This window comes from Crotalus tigris, unplaced genomic scaffold, assembly GCF_016545835.1.
Source record: "Crotalus tigris isolate CLP2741 ecotype Arizona unplaced genomic scaffold, ASM1654583v1 scf7180000022411.5474196:2289641, whole genome shotgun sequence".
NCBI lineage: Eukaryota > Metazoa > Chordata > Lepidosauria > Squamata > Viperidae > Crotalus > Crotalus tigris.
In genome coordinates, this window is record NW_024099112.1 from 1,523,217 (window position 1) to 1,550,846 (window position 27,630).

A 27,630-nucleotide genomic window follows, 5' to 3' on the forward strand; every position below is an offset into this window, starting at 1 on the left:
AGTTATGTCATAGTTTTTTGGAAATGTCCTATAAAAAATAGTATCAGCACATCAAATTATTACTTATCTAAAATAAAATATTCCAAATTCAGTTTCAAGTTAAAAGGGATTTCTAAATTATCATTATAACTAACATTTCCAATCAAGCTAAAAGGGTTCTAATTCAAGTGATAATGGACAAGAATTCTCCTTCAATGTCCACATAAAAATAAATTAGCAATTTAATTATATTAAACATTCTAAAGCAGAAATCATTAAAGAAACTTTCTTAGGGCTAAATTTATGGTATGCTAAAATTTAGCTTCCATTAGATTTACTTCATTCATACGAAGGAAATACTTAGATACTTTCATACATATTATCTTTCTCAAGGAAGTCAGGGATATACTATCTGTAACTCTGTGCAAGTCCTGGCTTTTTGATGAGCCAGAAATACTCATGTAATTAGCATTTCACAGAAATAAATTTCTTATAGTATTACACTTCAAGCAGTTTGAAATCAACATAGATTAATTAATGTTACACGTTAACCAGAATTCCAAATTTATACAGAAATACAGCATTCTAAGTGGATACTATTTTCTTTTCTGAATTTTAAAAAGACAATACCAATTTATGTTTGAATACTTTTATTTCATTTCCCATAAAAGGGAGAAAAAGGCAAAAAGGTGTTGGGAGATGCATTGGTGTACTGACTTTTAGAGTACCCAGCAATATTAATTTACTACCCTATAAAAAATATTTGTACTAATTTGTGAACTATGGTTTAGCCAGTTGTATAATCCTGTGTGAACAAAGCAAACAGTATTGGAGAAATGAATTCATGAAGTAAATAAACAAGTTAAAAACAATCGGTTTCATATAAAAAAGTTTGGTTTCTAACAAAAGTCATCAGTAACCACAGGAACTGAGTTTTAATGTAGCAATTCTGCTCAATATGGGTGCATGATAGTTTTATTACAGAATTATGAAATGTTAGAACCCCAAGGGTTTTCTATAAATGGAAACAATTTAACATTTTTATTTATCAGGTTTTAATTCAAAGTATTGGACTGGAAGCAGATTCCATTTCATTCCAAATGTCTATATAAAAAATGTCATCTGGTTAGATCAAGATAATATACCCTGCGTAACAAAAGTGTGAAGCGGGACAAACTTCCAAGTTTCTAGATAAACAAGCTAGTGATAACAGCTCTTTCCTCATTTCATTAAACTGTGCTGTAAAACTGTCAGTGAAGTGCCTTTTCAGTGGAGGAAAACCTTTTAGAGCCAAACTGGAAAGTTTATCAGAAGAATAGTGTTCCCATTGTGCGAATTCAATATGCAAAACTCTGTGCATATTTGCCTTTTGTCGCCTTCTAAATCACAAGCAGTATTTCCAAATAAAGATTAATCATATTTGTAATATTTTGTGAATATAGGAAGTATTCCCTGTTTAGGTCAAAAATGTGAACTAAACCAGAAAATGTTGCCTATATTTTATCAAGATACTCTGGATTTATATGCCAATGGTCTGAAGAACTCTTCTTTCATTTTCATTGAGATGGTCTGAGAACATTGCATAGCAAGGCTGCTGGGCAAACTGGCATAAAAATTCTGTAAGATAAGCCTAGGAGAAAGAGAAATACATTGTTAATACCTGAATAGAAGAGAAATATATGGTTAATAATTAATTGAAAAAAATCATCATTAATCCAGGGTAATGGAGTTGTAGTTTTTATTAAAGTTGTCAAGGATTTGTGAAATAACTTACAAAGCAGAATCAAAATATGGGTTTAACATTTGTTCAAGAATGACTACAGAATTTTTGCAACAAACTTTTTTTTAGTTTGGGATTAAGGCTAATTGATTAATTGACTAATCTCAATCACCTGCAGTCAATGGCAGCATATCTGCTTATTCAATACAGGTAGTCCTTTACTTTCGACCACAATTAAGTCCAAAATTTATGTTGCTAAGTGATACATTTGTTAAGTGAGTTTCGTTCCATTTTACAACTTTTCTTACCACAGTTAAGTGAATCACTGCAGTTGTTAAATTAGAAACCCAGTTGTTAAGTGAATCTGGTTTCCCCATTGACTTTGCCTGTCAGAAGGTCACAAAAGTTGATCACATGACCCTGAGACACTGCAAACATGATAAATATGAGTCAGCTGCCAAGCATCTGAATTTTGATCATGTGACCATGAGGATGCTGCAACAGTCTTTAGTGTGAAAAATAGTTATACATCATTTTTCCAGTGCTGTTGTAACTTTGAACAGTCACTAAATGAACTATTGTAAATTGAAGGCTACCTGTAATGCAAAGCATATTTATTCTGAATTGCATTAGAAACTCAGTTCAAACTGTGCCCAGGATTATAGCTTTAATTTCAGTTATGTGTGTATGAAAACTATGAATGATGTCAAGAGATCAATCTCATCAGCTTTGGAATAATGTTAACTGTTAATTTATTTCCTGTTATAATTCAAAGAAAGATTACATTTCAGAAGAACACTTATTTCTGATTAATTTATATAGGGAATGGAAAATTCTTTTCCATAGTATTTGTTCTTGGAGGCAAGTCATGAATAACATTTTCTAACATGTTCAGGTGGTTTTTTCCTGGATTCTCTTTCCAAATCATTTACCAGAACATTGGTATGATGTTCTATTTGGTTTCCCCCCTCCCCCGAAATGTAAAAATATTTTCAATGTTCTGTGTTTTTAATCTCTCTATTACTTTATTACATGTATTTTCTTCTTCAATACAGATAGTGTTCATTTAACTTATGACAGACACCCTAAAAGGTATTTATGACCCAGTTCCAAAGTTCTGACAGCCACACGCATACTCTGGTCATTTGATTGCATTATGAGTGCCTGACAACCAGCTCATCTTTATGGCCATGTGCGTCCCAGAGTCACATGACTGCATTTTTTTGGTGTCTTTTTGCCAGTTTCCAGCAAAAATGGCCCATTGGATGAAATAGATTTGTTTAACGATCATGGCATTCACTTAATGATCATCACAAAAAAGTCATAAAATTGAATGATCTGCTTAACAATTGCCATGATTTCCAAGTGTAATTCCAGATTTAATTATGGTCATAATTATGGTTGTTAAGCTGAGAACTACCTATATGCTATTTAAATATTTTATTCATTTCTTAAAATTCAGCACAATAGAATAAACTAACTTCTATTTGGAAACTTTTGATTCGAATAAATGTAAACTTTTTTATCTGCAATAGGTCCAATATTAAGATTTTTTTGTATCCCACCTTTATTATGTTTACAAATACCTCAAGGTGGCGAATATATCCGATAAACTTCCCTCCTCCTATTTTCCCCACAACAACAATCTTGTGAAGTGAATTGGGCTGAGAGAAAGTGATTGGCCTAAAGCCACCCAGCTAGCTTTTATGGTTAATGTGGGACTTGAACTTACAGTCTTCCGCTTTCTAGCCTGGAGCCTTAGCCACTAGACCAAAATGGATGTGAAATTATCAATACATTTGCCAGAATTAATAAGCAAACAATGGAATGAAAGAGAATACAGAGAAGGGAAATATAGAAGATTTTCTGAGGTTTCCCATGCCTAAGATGGGGAGAGATTCTCTATATAACTTCTCAATCCTAAAGAAGTCAAAGAAGCTCAACTGAATTATCCTCAAGGTTATTTAAATTCTTTTCTAACTAAAGTCTATTTCTCATTAACTGCAAAGTTAAACATTTACATATGATTTTTTATTATATAATATATGGATGCATCTTTTTATTTTGCTAATGAGCCTCTTGAAACTAGGCTATTTGATTCTTGTTTAACTCCCTTATCTAAGAATAACAGATAACACTCAAGGGTCTTACAGTACCCGATTTTAAGCAATTCTGAGTCCTAAAGTGCAGACTCACTGCATTCAGAATAACACTTTTTCTTGGCTTAGTCACCACAACCATCAGAAAAGGCTCTCCAATTGCTTTCTGGTACAAGATTTAAACTGCTTTACTTTTAAAGAATAATTGAGCACTGCGTTCTGTCCTTTTACTGTATATACTGTGAACTATTTTTGGATTCATTAATGATTCCGCTCCTTATCATGGTCTTTGGATTCATTAATGATACCGCTCCTTATCATGGTGTTGCTTTAAAAAATCCATTTGTGATACCACTTTAAAAACAGATATGATAAATACTATATAATAATATTATTCTAGCCCATGTCATGTGACATGACGTATCGCGACTCTTTTTGCATTGCCAGCAATGGGGCGGGCGTGGCTTTGGTTTGATGAAACTGGCCCATGGACCGGCAGTTTGACACCCCTGTTCTAGGCAGTGAAATTTCAAAGTACAAATGAATACACAATGAAGCTGGATTGCAAGTTACACCACCTGTAAATCTATCTGATACAGAGGATCCTTCAATGCATCTGGATCATCTTCATCATCATCTTCATAATAATCTTCATCTGTCAAACAAATACGTTTCAAAGTAAATTTGATGCACATTTAAAGAACTGAAGACTTAAACTTCTTATACTTTCTTTGCACTACAATAAATTGCTGTTTTCTTTTTAGAGATTGAATAAATCAGTAAGTAATGAAACAGACCAGAATAATAATTATATTTCCAAACTATACAATGAATGTATTTGAATTCTGTTTTTTCTATTTATTTAACCATCTATTATTTATCAGTAACAATATATATAAAAGTGGCATATACATGATCACCATGTCTATGGCATCATAGCAAAAGTTTTATTTCCATTCCTAAAACAGTACAACAGGAAAAACAGACAAGGAGCACACGCATTTTTGCAAACTCTTTTCTCCAATTCAATTTTCAATCTACTTCTAAAGTTTATTTCTCAGAAACAGTAGATAAAATAAGAAACAAACATGATTCAGTGCTTTTGCTTTTAATACAAAAGAATGAATTCCTACATACAGGACTCAAACATCATGTTTAACAACAATCCTAGCCAAACTTTCTGTTTAACATGCTAAATAGAAATCTTTTTTGCAAACAGAACCACCGAGTCATGAAAGTATTCATTTGTCCAGATATAGGTCAAACACTTCACTTACTATTTATCTTTTGAACATATGCAATTTATTTATTTCAAAAAATATATGTGTAGGCATCATGGGTGAGTTGCTCAATTTGTGTGTTTCTTGGAACTGATCTAGAAATGGAACGTGTCTATTTATCCATACTGAAATTATTTTATTGAAATATGGAACAAACAAATCCTAACACAGTGTTTCTCAACCTTGACAATTTTAAGGCATGTGGACTTCAACTCTCAGAATTCCACAGCCAGCATTGCTGGCTGTGAAATTCTGGGAGTTGAAGTCCACATGCCTTAAAATTGTCAAGGTTGAGAAACAATGTCCTAACAGTTTAGTCATATACATTATTGTTGCTTTGATTTCAAAATATTTTTAATAAGCTTTTTTTGCTTTTCACAAACTTAAAAGTGCTTCACTTACCATATTTATTGGTGGCAAGAATATCTGACAATAGCTGGCCTGTTAACCCTTCATTCTCTTCCTCCTCCTCATCTTCTTGATCTTCCCACATATCATTGGACTCCTCTGTTAATTGAAATAATTAATTAACTAGCAGAACAGATTTATTTAATTTTAAGTAATATTGTCTGGGAAACAAATGTTAAGATTTTTGTCCCCAAGTAAATTTTATTTAAACATTGTAATAATCTATTAATCCCACTGAAAATTGATTCCTTTACTATAAACATTTGTGGTCATTAAATCAGTAAATTAACATAGAACATAAGGGAAACTTTTTAAAAAGAGACTGTAAAAAGAAAAGAGTTCACATTATGAACACATGAATACTAATCTGAATGTCCAATACAGTAATTTCTTTTTGCAACCTTGTTCACATCCTGTTGGTACTCATGCAATGTTGTGAACATTGTTCGCAATATGCACTACAGCAGTGGTTCTCAACCTTTTCAATCCCATGACCCCCAACCGGTCGTAAGTCGAGGACTACTCAGCCGGTCGTAAATCGAGGACTACTCAACTGGTGCAGCACCGTTTGCAGAATGGGACTTTTGGCAGGCTCAGCAGGGCAGACAACCTGGACAATTCCTATTGGCTTTTGAAAGCCAATAGAATTAGACTCTATTCAAGAGAGTCTATTCTATTGGCTTTTGAAAGCCAATAGAATAAAAGGGAGTAGCACAGCTAAGGAAAAGGGGGGAAAAAATGGCGGACTGAGTTGTTTGGCGACCCCCATGAAATGGTCGTTCAACCCCAAATGGGGTCCTGACCCACAGGTTGAGAACCACTGTACTATAGCAACATGTCACTTATTTATATATTTTATTAAATTTATATTCTAGCTTTTTCTTCTATAACCACCATAACCAGCTCTTTTTCTCCTGTAATCACCATAACTCATAACCACTAGTCTTGAAAGTTATCAGCACAACAATACAACAGACATGGCTGAGTAGCATTTGGACCTAATTAATTCCAAACTCATATTCCATGCAAGTTGGATCAGAAGATACCTAACAACATAGTACCTTGGCTCCATTCTGCAGCAGTCTGTCGAGAAGCATTTGCTTCTATTGCATTTGAAAGCTCATTTATTATCAGCTTTAAGATTTTAACTAACAAAGGAATGTTGGTCCAGCGCTCAGGATCTAAAAGATACCAAAAATTTAAAAGAAATTAAGAACTCTCAGAAAAGCACAATGCAAAAAGTATTCTCATAATCGGTTAATGAAGCGCTCCATGTTTCATTAGCCTCCACAGTTACGTTTTTGAAATACATATTTTATAAAAAGATAACAGTAGTTTAAATTCTCTTGGCTTATGGACACACAAGCATGTATGTGTGTGCGCACACACAAACACACACATATAAATACAGCAGGACTGTAAGTAGTCCTCATTTAGTGACCACAAATGGGGCCGGCAAATGTTAGATGAAGTGGTCGCAAAGAGAAACTTCTCACAAACTTATTCAGCTTTCCTTTGGTTTACAGATTGCAAAGTTTATAAATGCAAGGATAGTCATGCAGTTAATTTTTTATACTTGGATAACTGCAAATGGTTGCCATATGAGATAGTTGATAAATAAGGATTATCTGTTTATGCAGATTCTTTCTACACTCATAGTTATATCTGTTATTAAAAGTTAATATTTATTGTGTCTGAACAAACATTGTCAATATCACTCTTTAACCATTTGTCTCTTAAGTCAATCTTTTTCAGGCTATATCTTTCAGGATATAGCAGGACATAATTTTTAAAAAAAATAATAATACATATTTTGTATAAGATATTCAGTACACAATAGTTTAATTGGTCCAGAAAAATAGTCAGTCACACACATGGTAAAATATTTTTTTTTTCCGGTCAAAAAGTTACACTGCTTTTCATGAAATTTGGACATATGCTCTGAACCTATTTCTAAGTATTCAGAATTATTTTTATAAAATTAAAAATCTCATTATTAGCTTTTATAAATATTTGTTTATATTTAAAATGTTTGTTTATAAAATTTTGTTTATCGGAAAGTGCAGTTGGTATGCAAATTTTAAAGATTGAATGGAATAATGAACAGAAGATCTCAATTTTCACTGAAAACTGTCTTCTTATCTATATCCAAAATTCCAACAGATGAATTTATCATGAAAAAAATTAATTTTTGGTACCAGTTACAAAGTGGACCTGATGCTAATTGTTTAATAAAGGTAACATAAGATTAAAATTACTTTTAAGGATACATCCTGTTGATTCAATACAAATACTCACTTTTGATTGCTTTTGATCGTGTACGTATGCCTTCTTCCATATTAAATATTTCTTCCCCTTTTACCCTGATATCCTGGAGGCGCTTGTCATCTGTATTGATACCATACTGGAGTAACTTACATAGAGCTACAGAACTGAAATTTTTAAAAATAATATATTTCATTCTTAGAACCATCCTACCTACAAGACATATATGTAAAAGCATAAGAGAAGACTTGCCACATTTTAATTTTATTTGGATGTATAACCAAATATTTAATAGGACTTATGTCATGAAAGCCTATATAATTATTTTAATAATCACATGATAATTTATTTTACTGCATTTTACTGCATTTAAGCAAGACTTTGTCTATATGACCGTATGTGTGTTGTTCTCTGGGTATCTTTCGGCTTTTCTCTCAAATATGCTTTTCCATAAGTCCAAGTGTTTCTTCCTTTCCACTCAATTTGAAATCCCTACTACCAAGTTTACTAGCCAACACAGGACAACACTTCTACTTTCTTTTCGAATGCTTATCAAAATCCAGCCCTCTACAACTGTTGATAGGTATATTCCCACTCCTTTATGTAAGAGATGTTTGTGTTCTAAACAAGATACAAATCCTTGTACAGTATATAAAGGACTGTATGTTACATATAAGGTCAATTTGCCTTAAACAGTTCATTATAATAAAAGTAAGATAAAATGCATTGCTTTTTACACTTACTTCTTACATTCTTTAAAAAACAATTATATACTTGCTCCAATCTATAGAAATATACACTGCAATGACAGAAAACCTTACCTGACTTTCCCTTCATACTGTCCATAGAACAAATGTTGTCGACTCATCCACTCTGACATTACAAATTCCAAAGCAGGCTTGCCTGTTGGTCCAGGTAAACTACAAAGAAATTCTAGTAGTGGTTCCAGCTGAGAATGAACTAGATGAGCAAATACCATGATCAAAGACTGCAAAAGGAATTAAAAGTAGATAATTATAAATTCAATTTATTTTCTTATTTTTGGATAATTTCTAAGAAATAATCTCATGAATAAAATATCTAAATCATATCAATTTTCTATATATAGCATGTGCATACAATTATTCTGATAATTATCATTAAATAAATATTCCAATAATTAAGTTTCATCTACTTTACAACATCCTTACCTGCATTACAGTGAGTGTTTCTGCTTGCTGCATTTTACTAAGAATTGCTCTGAGAATCTGATCCAGATTTTCTCCCAATTCGCTCCCAACTTTGGAAATTAATGTAGAAACTAGCCTGCCTACGAAGGCAGCTGTGAATTCTGAGGTGCGTGGATCCAGAAGTTGACTTACCACCTGCATCACATACCATAGTCCATTGTGGCCTTGCTCATCATGCCACTGTGCAATTTGTTCCAGAGCAACTGAGATGTATGCACGTAAACACTCGCCACCATTCTGAATAAACAATAATAATAAAGCACATATTTCATTCTAGAAAGAATTCAGATGTTATAACAAAACATCTTCTTACCCCAAAGGATGAAATAGTAACTGGTGATCAAAGGAAAAAAAATAAAGCCAGAATTGATGTTTTCCAGAATGCTTGTTGCATTTAAACAAACACATTTTATCAACCTTTTTTTTTTGCTTGAACAAGAATTATTTTTCCTCGTTGAAAGAGTAGTGAAAGTAATCTTGTTCACAGTATATCAACTATCTGAAATTAAATGGCCTGTCTACAAACAGCATTTCTCAGCCATATATCAACCTTTAATTTTCTCCTTTTTTATATCTAGTCAGGCAGATACTGTAGCAAACCAATTACCAAAAAAGAAAGAGCAAAACAGGTAAAATTTGGTAACATTCTTAAGTGTTGTAAGAATGAAAAATAATGAAAACTACATCAAGACATGATAGTGCACTCTATAATTTACATATTTGCATCCAACATCAAGATTCAAGTACAATAGGCTGGGGCTTGTGCTGTGCTGTTTCAATGTTCATTGCCTTTTTTGTCAGTCCCATTGTATAGATGCCTATGCTAATTTTTTTATATTTTTTTTGCTATTAGCAAAATTTAGAGAAAACTAAATTTCAGTTGTGGAAGTTTGCTTCGTGACTAAATAATATAATAATAAAAATTAAAAGGCCATTTAAATTTCATTAATGGAATCAATTGCCATTTGCAGTCAATTAATCCTTGCATGTTATTCAGTATGAATCCGGTTGGTCTAAATACAAAAGCTTTATATAAATGACTGAACAGGCAGCCACCCACAAAACATTACCTGCATGGTAGCATTGTCATCTGTGTGCAGGCTACACTGAGCCACAGCAGGAAAAGCTTGAAAGATTAAGAGATCCGAAAGGGGTGGTTTAGTATTTCTTACAACAGTTGTTAATATATCTATTGAAGTCTGAAAAAGAAAATAAATCAGAGGTGGGAACTAAGGAACTGGTGGGGGGAAGAGATGATATGGTACAATAGTACAATTAGTTTGTTTAACAGTAATTTAAACTAATGTGCAAGTTTTCTAAAACTTAGAAGCAACTTGTTCAAGATGACACTTCTACCACCCTCCTACTATTTGGTTGGTAAGAAGATTCATATTGTTTTTAGCTTTTCTCTGAATGTCTTGCTCACTTGCCTCAATACTAAGTCTCTATTTTTATTTTGGGAGCTGCCCAGAGTTCTTATAAAACAGGTGGCTATATAAATATTTTAAGTAACTGAATATTTTTTTTCTGCTTTCCACGTCTACAGCTAAAATCTGGAAATTTCATTAAACTGAATAACTTCTTTAATCTTCTGTACTTTTGTTCCTTTACTTTGACTTGTCATATTTCTTTTATTTAAATTAATATATTAAGTTTCCAAGCAATTACTTAAAACTATGTTAGCCTGTAAACTGCTAATTGTAACTATGGAATGCCGAATTATTACTTGATCATCTTTTTTGCCATTAATTTAAGCATTATACTATATTATATTAATTGCTTTAATTAGAATTTCATTTTTAGACTTCTGGAATATATAAGCCTGTTTAATACTTATAACATTTGGCCTTGTGGAGGATCTCAGCTTTAATGTATTTTTCATTAAGAATTTAGGAACAAATATTTCTTTTTTTAAATCAGTAATCAGGCTATATGAATGTTTTTATATTTTGAGAAAAATGTCTGTTTACTTACTGCACAAAGCCCTGCTGGAATTTTATCAACAGGAGCTTGCATGATACTGACAAGAGTTGGAATTAATCTCATCTGCATTGCATCCTGACAGGCTTCTATTTGTGCTAGTTCCTTAAAAATATCCTGGGCAAGAGAAGCAACAACTGGATCTAAATAAAGAAATAATCTCAATTACTAAGAAGAAATAGCTCAGTAAAATCATCATGTTATACTAAGAAAAAGTAGTCTCTAGCATCATCCTATCTACTAACAAGTATTCTAGCCAACACACAACTCATATGCGTTCTTAGAATATTACACTGCTGGGTGGTTTCAGCCAACTGTTTTGTTCAAATGGTATTCAGAAAAAATGCAAAGATAAAAAATAGAGGGCATCCTGGGCATCAAGAAATGAGCAGCTTATCAGTTTTCCTTCTAATAAATGGGTGTTCTGAAACTGGCTCTGCTCACCATTTGAGCAGTTTTCTGAGTGCTAAAATGCTACCTGTCACAATACGAAACAAGCATAATGAAAAGCAGCTATTTTCTATAAATCAACTTCATGTTTCTGATAAGCTTTTTTTAAACCAAGACAGATATCCTTATGACCTTCTAATAAAATACTAAAAAAAAAACCAAACACCTGTCTAATCCAATTTCTTTCTTTAAAAATATTTGAAATCAGCAGTGTTCTTCAAATATAATCATCTGTAATCATAATCAAGAGCATGTCTGAGCACATACCATTACTATATTTCAGAAATATTGCAATGGTGAAGGGACAAATCTTGTTCTCCACACTTGCTGTAAAAGCTGGATCTACTGTGCAGACAATGCAAAGAGTTTCCATCACAAGATTGAGAACCTCTGAACTAAACTGAGCTGCCAAATGGATTAATCCATCAAGGATACTAGGAAGAAAAGGCTGTAGGACATGGGTGCTTTCAGAAATCTTCAGTTGGTCACAGTAGCTAGGAAAAAATATTTTAAGAAGAAAAATTATAACATTATAAGTGTCAATAAGACTGTAACACAGCACATTTCTCACAATAATACATTCAATGTCTCCACCATTCTAAGTATTATACATTCTAAAAATTAAATTATGGTATTATGCTACTGATCAACTAATACAGGTCTTGAGCTACATACCCCCATATAGCTCTTACTGCAGAAATTCGTACAGAAGGAGGTTGTGTTTCATGAAGGCCACTGACTGTTGCTTGTAGAAATTGCTGGATGAGCTCTGGAGACATTGCAACTGTGAATCGACTGGCTGCCCAAAGAGCACGACCAAGAAGGAAAGGCGAAACTATAAGGAAAAAACCATAATGTTATTGTCATTGTAGTCCTCTCTCAAACTATCATTCGATAACAGGCCCTATATAAATATATTAGTGAGACAGTTTACATACTTGGAGACAGTAAAAAAGAAGTTATCTTTTTACTCATAAACATGGTAGGTATTGTAGCCTAGTGGTATGAAGTGTGCAAATCTGATTTACGTTGTAATACAGCTTACTTCTTTAATTCTCCAAGTGCAGCTTGAAGCACATTAATGAATGTACCTGATCATTTTTATTCTATGGATATAACAGAAAGAATGCCATTGTGTTACCAAGAATGTGTTTGTATTCCTTACTTTTTGATTGTTGACAAAGGGAAGACATTTGTAATGATCCCAGGGCTTTGAATGAATTAAAACAAGCTTCTATTTGCAGACCAGAGTTGAAATGACTTCCTTTTCTGCTTTGAAATTTTTGTTGAATAATTGTAAATCTGATTTTATGTTTGGAAGAATGTTTCTGAATTAATCTTATCATGTTTATAAATAAAAGTACTCACACCTACTAAATGCCAAATATTTTGTCCATAACCACAAGCATTCTCATACATTACTTTGAAAAGATTTTTGAATTTCTCTTTTTTATTATTTTTAGGCAACCATAAGTACCTGACAGGTTGAGATCCGCAAGAAGAACATTGGTTAGAAATCCATGCATATCAAAATGTATCCTTCCATTTTTTACACAGTCTGTTATAAGCGACTTGACGGAGCCTAGAGCCAGCATGCAAGCTTCATGTATCTTCCACCTGCAAGGAATAAATAACTTAAATTTTCTAATATTAAATTTTCTAACTTGATAATTAAAAAAGCAGAAGGAAACTAAGAAAACAGTAGTTGGGTTACCATATATAACACAAATAATACTATAGTTCAGTGGTGGCGAACCTATGACACAGGTGCCAAAGGCGGCACTCAGAGCCCTCTCTGTGGGCACACACACAGTCGCCCCAGTCTTAGGCCTTCAGCTGGGTTTTATAAAATCTTTTCGCTTTAGGCCTCCGCTGCCGTGTGCAAAAAAAAAAAAAAAGAGTTCAATCAATCAGTCAATTTCAACATCTCGTGGGGAAAAAAAGATCTTGCAAAGTTGGAATTGATTGATTGAACTTTTTAGTCCCACCTAGTCTGCCGTTACCACCACAGCCATGCCCACTCAATGGGCCACACCCACCCGGCACCCAAGGATGCATAAGTGGGTTTGGGTTGCAGTTTAGGCACTCGGTCTCTAAAAGGTTTACCATCACTGCTATAGTTGTGAAACTTAATTTCCAAATATGAGCTATTATATAGCTCATTATATTATTTAACAAGTCAGATGGATATTTGAGATATGGTTTGTTAGAGATGTAGTTTAGTAAGGGTAACTTAACTCTGCATTATAACAGGTAATTTGTATATTGGATTAGTATAAATACTATTTTCATATGAATTGGTTTTACTATTTATCTTTGTGAATGAGTGGTAATCTTCTCTAGTAGCACCTTTAATTAAATTAACAAGGAATAAAAATATAAGCAGTGTCATACTGAATTGGATCCCTGGCTCATCTAGTCATATTGACCAGCCAACTGCATAAAGAAGACACTAGTTATCCAGCAGAAGGCAATCAAACTGCTATCAAGACTAATATCCTTTGACCCCATAACTTCCCTGAATTAGTCCAATTCTTTTCTGAAACCAGCCAAGTTGGTAGCCACTATCAAATGTTTAAGATTTAAAGGTATTTTGGCTTATCTGATCAATATTGGAATACAGCTAGAATATTTATGTATAGAAATTTGAAACAAAAATATTTATTGAAAGTAACATTTAAATAAACTAATGTATAATATTCTTTGGAGTTATTCTTAATGGCACTGAACCAGGGAAACACCATTTATTATCTGTGACAATAGGACAAGTACTGACCTTGGTCAAACTTTACATGTTCTATATCTTATATACTGTATATACATACAGTATCATATCCTGTGATTATTTTAGGAACAGTAAATATAACAGATATGCCATAGATTTGGTGGCTTCTACCATATGGTGTGGAACATTATGATGATCATAAAGGTTCATTTCCATTTTCATCTTAAAACCCATTTTTCTGTTCTGATATGCATGCTTTCAAACCTAGCACGTGACTAAGAGAACTAAGGGAGAGGGTAGACAATTGAGAATATAAATCTTTAACTAAATGAGATCTATCAGCATAGATTTATGTTTCTGTTACTCCTGCAGAGCGAATCAGTAAGTGGCTATCACAACAGCCACCGCTTATAGAATTCACTATTTTGTAGGAAAAACAAAGCAAAAAAAAAAAAAAAAATCTTGATTTCATAGAAACTGACAGCATTTAGCCATTATCAAAACAGGTTGCAAACTGGAAGTTAATCAATGACCAACCTTATTTATAATTTCATTTTTGCTGACTGTTATGTAACAAAACCCGTATAATTATTTTGTTAAACAAATATCAGAACTGAGTATTATGGAATCTTGTATCACCAACATTATCACTATCCTCCAGCAGCATTTATACAATCTCCTATCACCAATGCCCTTCTTCTATTGAAGAAAAGTTAGCTTCTGAGGAATATGAAAAATGATAATAAATCAGGTGATTTTTACTTTCCTGTAATTTAAGCAAATAGTGCCTAGAAAACTAGCATTTATTCTGCCTTACAAACAAATACTGTAGCTTATTTATTAATGTCTCAGAATCACTTATAATGGTCAACAAGATGGCAGCTACTCTAATTCTAGATTTTTCATTTCTAACTTGATTATAAGGTGCATATAGTACCAGTTTGTTTTCATTATGGATTAAATATTCTGATACTGTCAGCTGCAGAAACTGTTTTCTTACCAATGTTCAGCACCAGTGTTTTTGGCTTGCTCTGCTTCCTGCAAGTGTCTTGTAGCTGCAGCAGCCAAAGCTGTTGCACTTTCATTCTGGAAATCAGCTGCCACCGCCTATACAGAAGTATGACAATAGCTCACATTTTCTAGAAAAGGTAAAGGGAACCTTCATATCACTATTCTTTGTTGATAATAAAGTTAGCAGTTATAGTGAATAGCTTCAAAACAATCTAGTCAAGAAAAGATACTAACAAAATTGTCCTTTTTCTAGCATTTTGAAATATTTTAGATATTCACATGAAATACAGTGATGCCAAGAATGGGAATAGAATGGAGCTCAACATATCAAACAGCAGAAGAGTTTGAAAGCAATCTAATACTATTCCTGTGTATCTTATTTTCAAAACAACGAGGAACAAATTCTAAATAAATATAGTTCTATTATTAAGCAGGCTTTCTGTCTTTCATAACATGTATGTCTTTTAAACTATCAATTAATTGCTTCATTCTACTGTACTTTCAATTTAAAACCTGAGAGCAGAGTAGCTCTTATAAAACAGCATACAAGTTACACATTCTCAGGCAGCAAGCATTAAAAGTCAAGTATGTACATAGTGGCATACAATATATTACTTATTAAAAACATCTCCCATTTGCCACTATTGTGTAGATCAAAAAAAACCTCTATAGTTCTCCACTTATTACTGGTTTCAACTTCTATCAGCACAGTCCATCACTGTCATTCGTCAAGGACAGTGAAACATATTTCAACATCTGAAGAACCATACATTCCCCATAAATTCTTGTTTTATATTTTTCAAAACATTGTAAATTCTCTCTTACCAGCAGCAAATCCTGTGCAGCAATTCTAACTGTATAGGAAAATGTATCATCATCTTCATCCTCAACAAATTGTTGCGGATTAGCAGTCCAGACTTTTATCTGAAAAGCAATCATAGCAGTTCAATAATTTATAGAAATATCTTTGCTTATTCAAGACTACACATAATTAAACTACCACATATAGGTAGTCCTCAGTTAATGACCATTTTTTGTAATCATTCAAAGTTACAGCAGTGCTGAATCAATGGTAGTTACATGGGGTTCCTGAAGTTACACTTATTGCAATGCCTTGTGGTCATGAAATCAAAATATGGGCACTTCACAGCTCACCCCCATGGCTTTGATCAGGGTATGTCTCTGCTTGACAACCAGGTGGGATTCGGTTAATGATGGCAACAGAGACTGCCAGGATTGCTGTTGCTAAGGAACATAGTTACATGATGCTGCAATGCTTAATGATGGAAATTCAAGTCCCATTTACAATTGTTAACCAAGGAGTACTTAATAATAATAGTAAAGTTGGAAGGGACCTTGGAGGTCATCTAGTCCAACCCCCTGCTCGGGCAGGAAACCCTACACCATTTCGGACAAATGACTGTCCAGTCTATTCTTAAAAACTTCCAGTGTTGGAGCATTTACTGCTTCTGGAGGCAAGCTGTTCCACTGATTAATTGTTCTAACTGTCAGGAAGTTTCTCCTTAGTTCTAGGTTGCTTCTCTCCTTGATTAGTTTCCACCCGTTGCTTCTTGTCCTGCCTTCAGGTGCCTTGGAGAATAGCTTAATTCCCTCTTCTTTATGGCAGCACCTGAGATATTGGAACACTGCTATCATGTCCCCCCTTGTCCTTCTCTTCGTTAAACTAGACATACCCAATTCTAGCAACCGTTCCTTATATGTTTTAGCCTCCAGTCCCCTAATCATCTTTGTTGCTCTTCTCTGTACTCTTTTTAGAGTCTCAACATCTTTTTTACATCGTGGTGACCAAAACTGGATGCAGTATTCCAAGTGTGGCCTTACCAAGGCATTGAAGAGTGGTATTAATACTTAACGTGATCTTGATTCTATCCCTCTGTTAATGCAGCCTAGCACTGTGTTGGCCTTTTTGGCAGCTGCAGCACACTGCTGGCTCGTATTTAAGTGATTGTCTACTAGGACTCCGAGGTCCCTCTCACAGTTACTACTATTGAGCATGGTGCCACCTATGCTGTACTTGTGCATTTGGTTTTTCTTGCCTAATATACTAATATATACTAATATATTTTCTTGCCTTATACTAGAAGGATCCAGTTTTATCCCTTAATCATATGAATGAAAAAATATTTTATAAACTACAACAAATATGAAGTACTACCTTTCAGAAAAGATGCATGATGAAAGAATATAGTCTATCAATCTTTTCCTAGCCTACCAAATGGATACAACTTCCACACTTCCTAATCAGCATGAATGGTGGGTTTGGTACCATTTAATTCTGAAGATTATAATTGTAACAGAGCCCAAGAAATTCAGTTGAAAAAGGAAGCTATAACAAAATAGTGGCACTAACTTTAAGACAATAATTACATGTTAAAAATCTCTAATACTTTGGGCTTATTCACACAGCTGCTTTGCCATGATTTCCTCCACTCCTGGAGTTCTTGATATGCAACTGATGTACTCCACTGGATAGCCATGTAAGGACAAGGATGGACAATTTTCCCTGGCTGAAACATTAATCTCACCCAATGTCATACTCTATGGGAAAAGCTGCTACCAACTGTTAGACAAAATGTGTGTCAGAACAATGTTTGTACCTTCCAGGCACTAATTTAATTTAAAACTGATTTTTGGTCATAGATTATATAATTTGATATCCTTGTAACAACACCAAATGGAGTCCAGAGTTATAACATAAAACTACAATAGTGATAGTTTTATGAAACATTTTTGTAAGTATTCCACGTGATTATTTGTTATTATTTGTTGTTCCTCCAATTTATAAATTATCTGGTTTATTCCATTCTGGAATACCAAACTGAAAAAAATGAAACAGTGATTTTAGGTTTTCACAACTAGATTGACTTTGTAGTTATAGAAATGGCTTGACATCATTTAGAAATGTAAAGCAAAAGGTTACAATTGTAACTTTTTTGCAGTGAAAAAAGTCAGAAATCATACTTTTTTCCTCTTTCCTTTCTCCACTTCTTTTTTTTTTTATTTTCTTAGCTTTGTTTCTATTTGTATTTTATCTTACTTTAGATTTTAATAAAATCTCCTGGGAAAAAAGAGAGAAACACCGATAACATTTGGACCATCCTCTCACTCCAGGATGAATTCACACTGCTTAGAATCAACTACCTATTGCTCTTGGAGAGGGTGTCAGAAGGGAACGGATTTGGTAGATAGATGGATGTACTCACAGCCCCAGGGAACCTATTCATTTCAAAACCTACAGGCTCAAACTCCTCCCAGAACAACCAAGCTATACCATGCCTCAATCATCTCAGCAAAGCATGCACAGTGGATCCAAAAATATAATAACAACAACAACAACAACAACAGAGTTGGAAGGGACCTTGGAGGTCATCTAGTCCAACCCCAAGCAGGAAACTCTATACCATTTCAGACAAATGGTTGTCCAGTCTCTTCTTAAAAACTTCCAGTGTTGGAGCATTTACCGCTTCTGGAGGCAGATTGTTCCACTGATTAATTGTTTTAACTGTCAGGAAGTTTCTCCTTAGTTCTAGGTTGCTTCTCTCCTTGATTAGTTTCCATCTGTTGCTTCTCGTCCTGCCTTCAGGTGCCTTGGAGAATAGCTTGACTCCCTCTTCTTTGTGACAGCCCCTGAGATATCAGAACACTGCTATCGTGTCCCCCCCTCATCCTTCTCTAGACATACCCAATTCCAGTAACTGTTCCTTACATGTTTTAGCCCCTAGTCCCCTAATCATCTTTGTTGCTCTTCTCTGTACTCTTTCTAGAGTCTCAACATCTTTTTTACATCGCGGTGACCAAAACTGGATGCAGTATTCCAAGTGTGGCCTTTCCAAAGCATTGTAAAGTGGTATTAACACTTCACGTGATCTTGATTCTATCCCTCTGTTAATGCAGCCTAGCACTGTGTTGGCTTTTTTGGCAGCTGCAGCACACTGCTGGCTCATATTTAAGTGATTGTCCACTAGGACTCCGAGATCCCTCTCACAGTTACTACTATTCAGTAAGGTACCATCTATACTGTATCTGTGGACTTGGTTTTTCTTGCCTAAATGTACTTTTTTCACCATTGAATTTTATTTTGTTAGAGAGTGCCCTGTTTGTTTGTTTGTTTATTTATTTATTTATGAGACTTATATACCGCTTTAAGTGCAAGCACTCTCTAAGCAGTGTACACCAGTGAGCAATGTATGTATGTATGTATGTATGTATGTGTATATATATATATATATATATATATATATATATATATATATATATATATATTATATATATATATTTACATTGCCCCCAACAATCTGGGTCCTCATTTTACCTACCCCGGAAGGATGGAAGGCTGAGTCAACCTTGAGCCGGTGAGATTTGAACCGCTGACCTGCTGAACACAGTCAGCTAAAGTGGCTTGCAGTACTGCACCCTAACTGCTGCGCCACCTCGGCTATGTTCAAGTCTGTCCAGGTCCTCCTGTATCTTAAGCCTGTCTTCTGGAGTGTGTTGGCTATTCCTGCCAGCTTGGTGTCGTCTGCAAAGTTGATGAGTTCCCCATCTATCCCCTCATCCGAATAATTGATGAAGATGTTGAAGAGCACTGGGCCCAGAACAGAGCCCTGGGGCACTCCACTATACACTTCCCTCCATGTAGATGCAGTTCCATTGAGGACCATACGCTGAGTACAGAGGACCACATGCTGAGTACGGAGGACCACACGCTGAGTACCATTACGTGCCTTAAATAATGTTCACAACAGCCTAGCTAGCAGATGATCCAGTGACTCTTCCTTTCCTACAGATGGCAGCATTTATGGAACTGTTTCACAAGACTGTGAGATTAATTGTCCTGTTAGACAAGATCTAGTCATGAAAAGGTCTATGTCAGTGATCAGAGGAACTAATTTGAAATACTTTTGGGTTTATTCTTTTCAGTACAAACAATCATCTTTAAAATATTCAATCCTGAAAGGATCAATATTTCCAAATTGAAATGCTGTTATTGTCTCAAAAATATTCTAATATTGCAATGATACTAAGTCAATGAAAGAAGACACTGCACAAACAAGGTCTTAAACTACAGCAAAATGGCCATGGAGACATAGTGCCAAGTGATAGAAGAGATTCCATAACAGTTTATCCTAGTCAATTAAAACCAAGCAGGTCACTGACTTTGACTGTGTCCTCTAAAATCTCCTCCTTCATGGACTCTAGTCTAGACTGTTTGCTTGGGAGCTTTTGTGTTTTGTTTTTTTCACACCAGAACACTGCAAGTCAATTTTTTTGCTATCTTAGTTGCAGATTAGCTGCAAGCTAGTAACAAGATGTAGGCAGTGTCTTAAGACTATGACTTCTAAAAACAGTGGAGCATCTTCATATCATGGTAAACAGAATGTGTGGCTGAGATATTTATCTAGTAATAAACCTGTTTAGGCAAATATTTTGGATCTATTATTCATTTAAGCTTCTACAGAGAATAAATCATATTTTGCCATATGCTACACCTGTCTAATTCAGACTATTAAACAACAGGTTAAATCACTGATACTAAGTTTTTTGACACAATAACCTGAAAAAAAGGAAGAGATGCTTTAATGACTAGCAGAGGGATACTGTGCTCACGCAAGATCTGGGATACATCAGTTTATGTGTATACACTCATACTTTCTTGCCAATATTAAAATATGAAATGAGGTTTGAAAAACATTTAAATTGAGTAGAAAGCAGAGGTCCCTGCAGAAGGTGATAAAGGCCAACTTCAAGCCCAAGATGAATGAGATTGCTTGCCCTTGTATTTCAGCAATATCTGAAAAGTAATAAACTTCTCACCCATTTTTCTACAATATAAAGCATGGAAAATGTGCTTACCTGTTCTTCTGTTATCTGCATATAGAGAATGATGTAATATATCAATTCAGGCAATGCTTTCTTCACTGTGCTTTTAAACTTGTGGTTTTCTAATAAAGCATGAACAAACTCGAATATGCTGAAAACTAGGTTTTCAAAGCCCAAAACTTCACCTAAATTTTAAAAATTATATGAGCAATATTAAAGATCTTTCAACTTATTACTTCAGTATCTGACAATTATATTTTACATAATTCAAATTTGATATACTATTGCCAATAGCTTAACTTTAATATTTTATTGCTGTTTTACTCACATTTAAAATATAAAAAATATCCAAATATATATGTAAGAAGAAAAATTATTAAAGCAATCTAAATTTATTATATCAGAGACCATTTGACATTCAAAATATCTATAGCCAATTTATTCTCTGTATGACAAAACTCAAAGCATCACTGATTAAAGTCTGATGTTTTTTCTTTACAGGGAGTATATTTTAAAATATTCATTTTCATTACATCTCTAATAAAGAGTTTTCCTACCATCAGAATCCACTGGATCTTCCACTTCTTCTGTATAATTTACTTCTGTTCTAACATAGGTAATTGAGGAAATTAAGGAAAATAAATATAGCTACCATACAATTAGATTGCAATGCAATTATTTCATCTGTTATGAAAGAGAACCAGATAATGAACAATTCAAAGACTTTCATTTATTAAAAAAGGTTTAATAAAAAATAATATCAACTGAACTAATAGGAAATTGCCATCTCCTAAGTATTTATTTTTTATCAGCAAATCATTCTGAAACACCCTTACATTATAAATAAAATGAGACTATCAACATTAGAAAATGTGCAAAATATTGTATGTACAAACCATTATTAAAAAGATCTCAATATATCAATAGTGCAATAGTGTCTAAGAGTAGTAATATCAGCCTAATCATATTTTACTTTCCAGCAAAAATATACCATGTATTCATTTAAGCTATCAAAAAATATCAGCCTTCAGCTTCAACCCAACTCTCTCAACCTTCTCCTTGATTACATCTTTCAGTCCCATCAGTTACAGCAGAAGAGGTATGTTTCAGGTTCTTTCCATTATGAAATATCACCTGATGAGACCCAGGCTATGAAATTTGGTATCTATCAACTTTTATAGATATTATCAACTACTAGTATCTATCAACATGGAAGGCTAACAGCAGCCTTCCATGAAAAGCAGTATTCACTAAGTCACAAGGGATTTTCAAATTGAAATGCTGTTATTGTCTCAAAAATATTCTGAGAAGAGCCCTGGGGCACCCCACTACACACTTCCCTCCGTATAGATGCAGTTCCATTGTGGACCACATGCTGAGTATGGCTGGTCAGCCAGCTATGATACATTTGGTACAGAAGAGACAATTTGAAAGCCTGTGGGAAAATATCTTAAACAGATCTTTTGAATTCTTGGTTATAATTTCTAAATTATATTGCTTAAATATTTTTTTTGTAAATCAGTATCTATCAACTTTTCTCCCCTCCCCCTTCTAATTTCTTTTTAAAGAAATCCATGCTTATTGCAAACCAAAGCAAAAAGGATATAAGGCTGCACTTTCTGTAAGTGTATTCCAAACAATAGGAAGAATCTGTTGCATAGAGGAAATCATGTGTCTTGGGTAGTTTTTTACTAAAGCTGTCACTGCCTGGAGGAAGAAAAACAGTGTGTTAGAATTAATAACATGCTTCCATATATAATATTACCATTTTTCTTTAAGCACCACTCTACCACTATATTCATTTCTTCTTCTCCAGAAAATCCTCTGCCATATAGTAGCCATTGGATGTATGCAAAACTAAGCACACTTCAGGAATGGTCACAGCAACTTGTTTTGAATTTGAAAACCAATCAAGAGTGTTACAAATTAACCAACTTCTGTTAAATAAATGAATGTAGATACACATATTCATAGGCATGCTATATTACAAGTAGTAAGTGACCACACTGGGGTGAAGGCAAATGATGAATACCCTAAGTTACTTATTTACATCAGATATCAGGATGCAAGTGCATAAGGTCAGGATTTGCATCATGATGTTACCATGTACTTGTCATTCTGATCTAATATAGTTTGCTCTGGATGCTCTGAGCACAATTAAGTTGTTAGGTTTATTAATTCTTGAGAACCTTACTGAAAAGAGTCTCCGTAAAAGCTCTAACAATTTTATGCATTAACAATTCTTAATATACAAGGGGACTTTTAGAATATAGAGTCATCATACATCATAGGTGTATACTAGAGGCCACCCAACCAGAGGAAATAGATGAACTTTTTGCTAGTCAGCTAACTAAGGTATGTAGGAAGCACATCACCATAGTAATGGGGGACTTTAATTACCCTGACATCAACTGGGAGACAAACTCTGCACCAAGTGGAAGATCAAACAGATTCCTGACAAACCTAGCAGAAAACTTTGTCTCCCAAAAAGTAGAGAAGAGAACTAGGGGATTAGCCATTTTGGATCTAATTCTCACTAACAGAGATGAAATGATAGAAGGTGTTGAAGTCACAGGAACCTTGGGAGGTAGTGATCATGCAATATTGGAATTATGGAAGCACAAGCATAGAACATAGTCAAACTAGAGTCTTGGACTTCAAGAGAGCTAATTTCAATAAACTTAGAGAGGGCTTGGGAAGGATTCCATGGATAAGAATCCTCCAGGGGAAAACAATGCAAGAAGCTTGAGGAAATTTTGAAAAGCAAGATAATAGAAGCCCATTCTAGCTCAATACCAACAAAGAGGAAAAATAACAGCTCTCAAAAGAAACCAGCATGGCTGCATAAAGAACGCTCTGACAAACTGAAAGATAAAAAGAACAAGAATAGAAAGTGGAAAGAGGGGCACATAACTAAATCAGAATATCAACAAATAGCCCGAGCCTGCAAAGATGAAGTGAAGAAACCCAAGGCTCAAAATGAACTAAGGCTTGCGACCAAAGTCAAAAATAACAAAAAAAACTTCTTTCAACATGTAAAAAACAAGAAAAAAGTGAAGGAAACGATTGGTCCATTAGTGGGTGAAAGTGGTAAGAAGGTGACTAGCGATAGGGAGAAAGTAGAACCATTTAATTCATTTTTTGCATCTGTCTTTACACAAAGGGAAAAAACAGACCAACTTATCAAAAATTGTGCCATAAAAACAGTATAAAAACACAAGTTAAGATAGGCAAGAAAATGGTAAGTGAGCACCTGTCCAACCTAGCCAAGTTCAAATCACCAGGACCAGATGGATTACACCCCAAGGTTCTCAAGGAACTGGCAGATGTGATCTCAGAACCACTGAACTATATTTTTCAAAGATCTTGGAGCACTGGGGAACTACCAGAGGACTGGAAAAGAGCTGATGTAGTTCCCATCTTCAAAACAGGAAAAAAAAATGGATCCAGGAAATTACAGACCTATCAGCCTGACCTCAATACCTGGGAAGATTCTGGAAAAGATAATCAAACAACGAATCAGCAAACACCTAGAGGCAAACAAAGTCATTACTAAAAGCCAACATGGTTTGTCAAAAACAGATCATGTCAGACAAATCTTATTGCATTCTTTGACCAAGTGACAAAATTAGTGGATCAGAGGAATGCTGTGGATATAATTTACTTGGACTTCAGTAAGGCATTTGATAAAGTAGATCACAACCTACTACTCGATAAGATAGAAAAATGTGGGTTAGACAGCATCACCACCAAATGGATTCGTAGCTGACTGACCGTCCGTATTCAGCGTGTGGTCCTCAATGGAACTGCATCTACATGGAGGGAAGTGTGTGGTGGGGTGCCCCAGGGCTCTGTTCTAGGCCCAGTGCTCTTCAACATCTTCATCAATGATTTGGACGAGGGGATAGATGGGGAACTCATCAAATTTGTGGATGACACCAAGCTGGCAGGAATAGCCAACACTCCAGAAGACAGGCTTAAGATACAGGAGGACCTGGACAGACTTGAACAATGGGCGCTATCTAACAAAATGAAATTCAGTGGTGAAAAAAGTAAGGTTTTACATTTAGGCAAGATATACAGGTATAGTATAGGGGGTACCTTGCTCAATAATAGTAACTGTGAGAGGGATCTCGGAGTCCTAGTAGACAATTACTTAAATATGAGCCAGCAGTGTGCTGCAGCTGCCAAAAAAGCAAACACAGTGCTGGGCTGCATTAACAAAGGGATAGAATCAAGATCACGTGAAGTATTAATACCACTTTACAATGCCTTGGTAAGGCCACACTTGGAATACTGCATCCAGTTTTGATCACCACGATGTAAAAAAGATGCTGAGACTCTAGAAAGAGTACAGAGAAGAGCAACAAAGATGATTAGGCTAAAACATATAAGGGACGGTTGCTGGAATTGGGTATGTCTAGTTTAACGAAGAGAAGGACGAGGGGGGACATGAGAGCAGTGTTCCAATATCTCAGGGCATGCCACAAAGAAGAGGAAGTCAAGCTATTCTCCAAAGTACCTGAAGGCAGGACGAGGAGCACGGATGGAAACTGATCAAGGAGAGAAGCAACTTAGAACCAAGGAGAAACTTCCTGACAGTTAGAACAATTAACCAGTGGAACAACCTGCCTCCAGAAGCAGTGAATGCTCCAACACTGGAAGTTTTTAAGAAGAGATTGGACAGCCATTTGTCTGAAATGGTGTAGGGTTCCTGCCTGAGCAGGGGGTTGGACTCAATGACCTCCAAGGTCCCTTCCAACTTTTTTATTACTATTATTATTATTATTATTATTATTTAGATTGACATGATCTGTTCTTATGCTTTTATGTTTATTGTACAATAAATAGACTAGACCAGCCTGAGCACAGTATTGGACAAGAGCATGGCTGGCTGAGGAATTCTGGGAGTTGAAGTCCACAAGTCTTAAAGTGGCCAAGGTTGGGGACCCCTGGTCTAAACCAGGGCTTTTCAACTGGTGGTACGCATACCACTAGTGGTATGTTGGCACCTGGCAAGCGGTACACATATGACAGGTTGAACAGCACTGTAAAAAAAATGTAAAAAAAAAGTGTAAAAGTGGATGAGGTGAAGCGGCAGCAGTGCCGCACAGGCTTGTGGGAAAGTCAACTGGAACTGCATGTTGCCTGGGTCCTACTGAGAGCCCAGGATCAAAGCACGCAGCTCGGTGGCCTTAGAGGTGGCAGGCAGCCTCACAGTCTTCAGGCAGAGATTCAGCTGGAGCTGTGAGAGGCATTGCCTGGGTCCTGCTGAAGGGGAGAGTGGAGAGAATATTAAAGGGGTGAGGGAAGAGAGGATATAAAAGAGGGTGAGGGAAGAGAGGATATAAAAGGGGGTGAGGGAAGAGAGGATATAAAAGGGGGTGAGAAGAGGATATAAAAGGGGGTGAGAGAAGAGAGGATATTAAAGGGGGTGAGAGAAGAAAGGATATTAAAGGGGGTGAGGACTACCTGTACTTTATCACTTTTTTCCGTGGAGGTTTTTTTTTGGGGGGGGGGGTCAAGTTTTTGACACTTTGCTAGGTGACTGGTGATACTTGAATACTGCCATATTCTAAAAGTGGTACAATTGGTGAAAAGGTTGAAAAGACCTGGCCTAGACTATGTGCTCAGATTTATTTAATTCATTTGCCAGTAATATTATTTCATGATAAGATATTCATGTTTCATCCCAAAAGAAATATTTTCATGCTACGAAAAGGTTTCCTCTGATTTTTCTTATAGTGAATTCTTTTTGTTTCAAATTAATGGTATCTCTGTATTATTAATTCCTATTATACTTTGTTCATATTATATTATATAAAACCCAATGTTACTGTTACATCTCAAATTACACTGACAAGAATATGCAAAATCCTCATTTATGTTGCTCATGGCAACCTCAAACTCATATACAATCAAATATTGTACTTGCCTTTAAAACCTCCATTTTAAGTCCACTATCTGATGTAGGGCCATCGGGCATTTGCAAGGCCTGAACAAAGGCTTCAGTAAACTGCTGCACCACAGGGAAAATCAGAACTTTGGCTGCTCCCTTTCAAAAAAAAAAAAGTATAATTAGTTCAAAAATGAAAAAAAGGGAAGATTCAATATTTATTAATTCCATTTTTATACCTCTACTATAGGAAACTCTAATTGGATATAATTATTATGATCTTCAAAGTCACACATAATCCCATAAGTTTCCCTTACTTGACATTCAAGTATCTTACATAAACTCAAAGCCTCCAACTAATAACTATTAGGGACTAAACAAGATTTTGAAAAGTCGCTCTGTGAAATCAGAATTATGCTGATAAAATATTAAGAAACCAGGAGAAATGGTTCTCACAAAGGCCTTACATCTACATAAAATGGATGCTCTCATTATTCAACAAATGCTACTAAACAAAAATAATTCCCAGAGCACAAAAATCTTATCAGTCCAAAGAAAAACATACATGTTTAAAATAAATAAAGAACACTGACTCAAATAGCTTTTAATGAAACCTTTACTGAAGTTGTTTTTTTAGAAGAAACTGAGTACCTGAAATCTCTAGATAATAAGATGAGATTGTAGATATCCGAGGGACCTCTTGTCTCTAATTGTATCTGCCCTTGGTCTGTAATTCCAGCAGAGGGG

General features: G+C 34.9%; 1 protein-coding gene across 2 annotated transcripts in view; it reads right to left on the minus strand.

Annotated features, from left to right (window-relative positions):
• Positions 1-612: 612 nt before the first annotated feature.
• Positions 613-27,630, minus strand: part of IPO9 (importin 9) — a 37,449-nt gene continuing 10,431 nt past the window's right edge. Inside the window, exons 7-24 of one of the 2 annotated variants that reach the window (XM_039319075.1) lie at positions 26,923-27,042; positions 22,594-22,694; positions 21,545-21,603; positions 21,021-21,172; positions 15,972-16,070; positions 15,136-15,242; positions 12,888-13,027; positions 12,086-12,245; positions 11,678-11,904; positions 10,955-11,103; positions 10,051-10,179; positions 8,942-9,217; positions 8,573-8,739; positions 7,785-7,918; positions 6,548-6,667; positions 5,481-5,585; positions 4,377-4,453; positions 613-1,609 (exon numbers count right to left, since the gene is read on the minus strand). In XM_039319075.1, coding sequence (XP_039175009.1) covers positions 1,499-1,609; positions 4,377-4,453; positions 5,481-5,585; positions 6,548-6,667; positions 7,785-7,918; positions 8,573-8,739; positions 8,942-9,217; positions 10,051-10,179; positions 10,955-11,103; positions 11,678-11,904; positions 12,086-12,245; positions 12,888-13,027; positions 15,136-15,242; positions 15,972-16,070; positions 21,021-21,172; positions 21,545-21,603; positions 22,594-22,694; positions 26,923-27,042 — 2,433 coding nt within the window. In that variant the 3' untranslated portion in view covers positions 613-1,498. The remainder of the gene's footprint in view (positions 1,610-4,376; positions 4,454-5,480; positions 5,586-6,547; positions 6,668-7,784; positions 7,919-8,572; positions 8,740-8,941; positions 9,218-10,050; positions 10,180-10,954; positions 11,104-11,677; positions 11,905-12,085; positions 12,246-12,887; positions 13,028-15,135; positions 15,243-15,971; positions 16,071-21,020; positions 21,173-21,544; positions 21,604-22,593; positions 22,695-26,922; positions 27,043-27,630) is intronic. The other variant, XM_039319076.1, reaches the window with a different exon arrangement.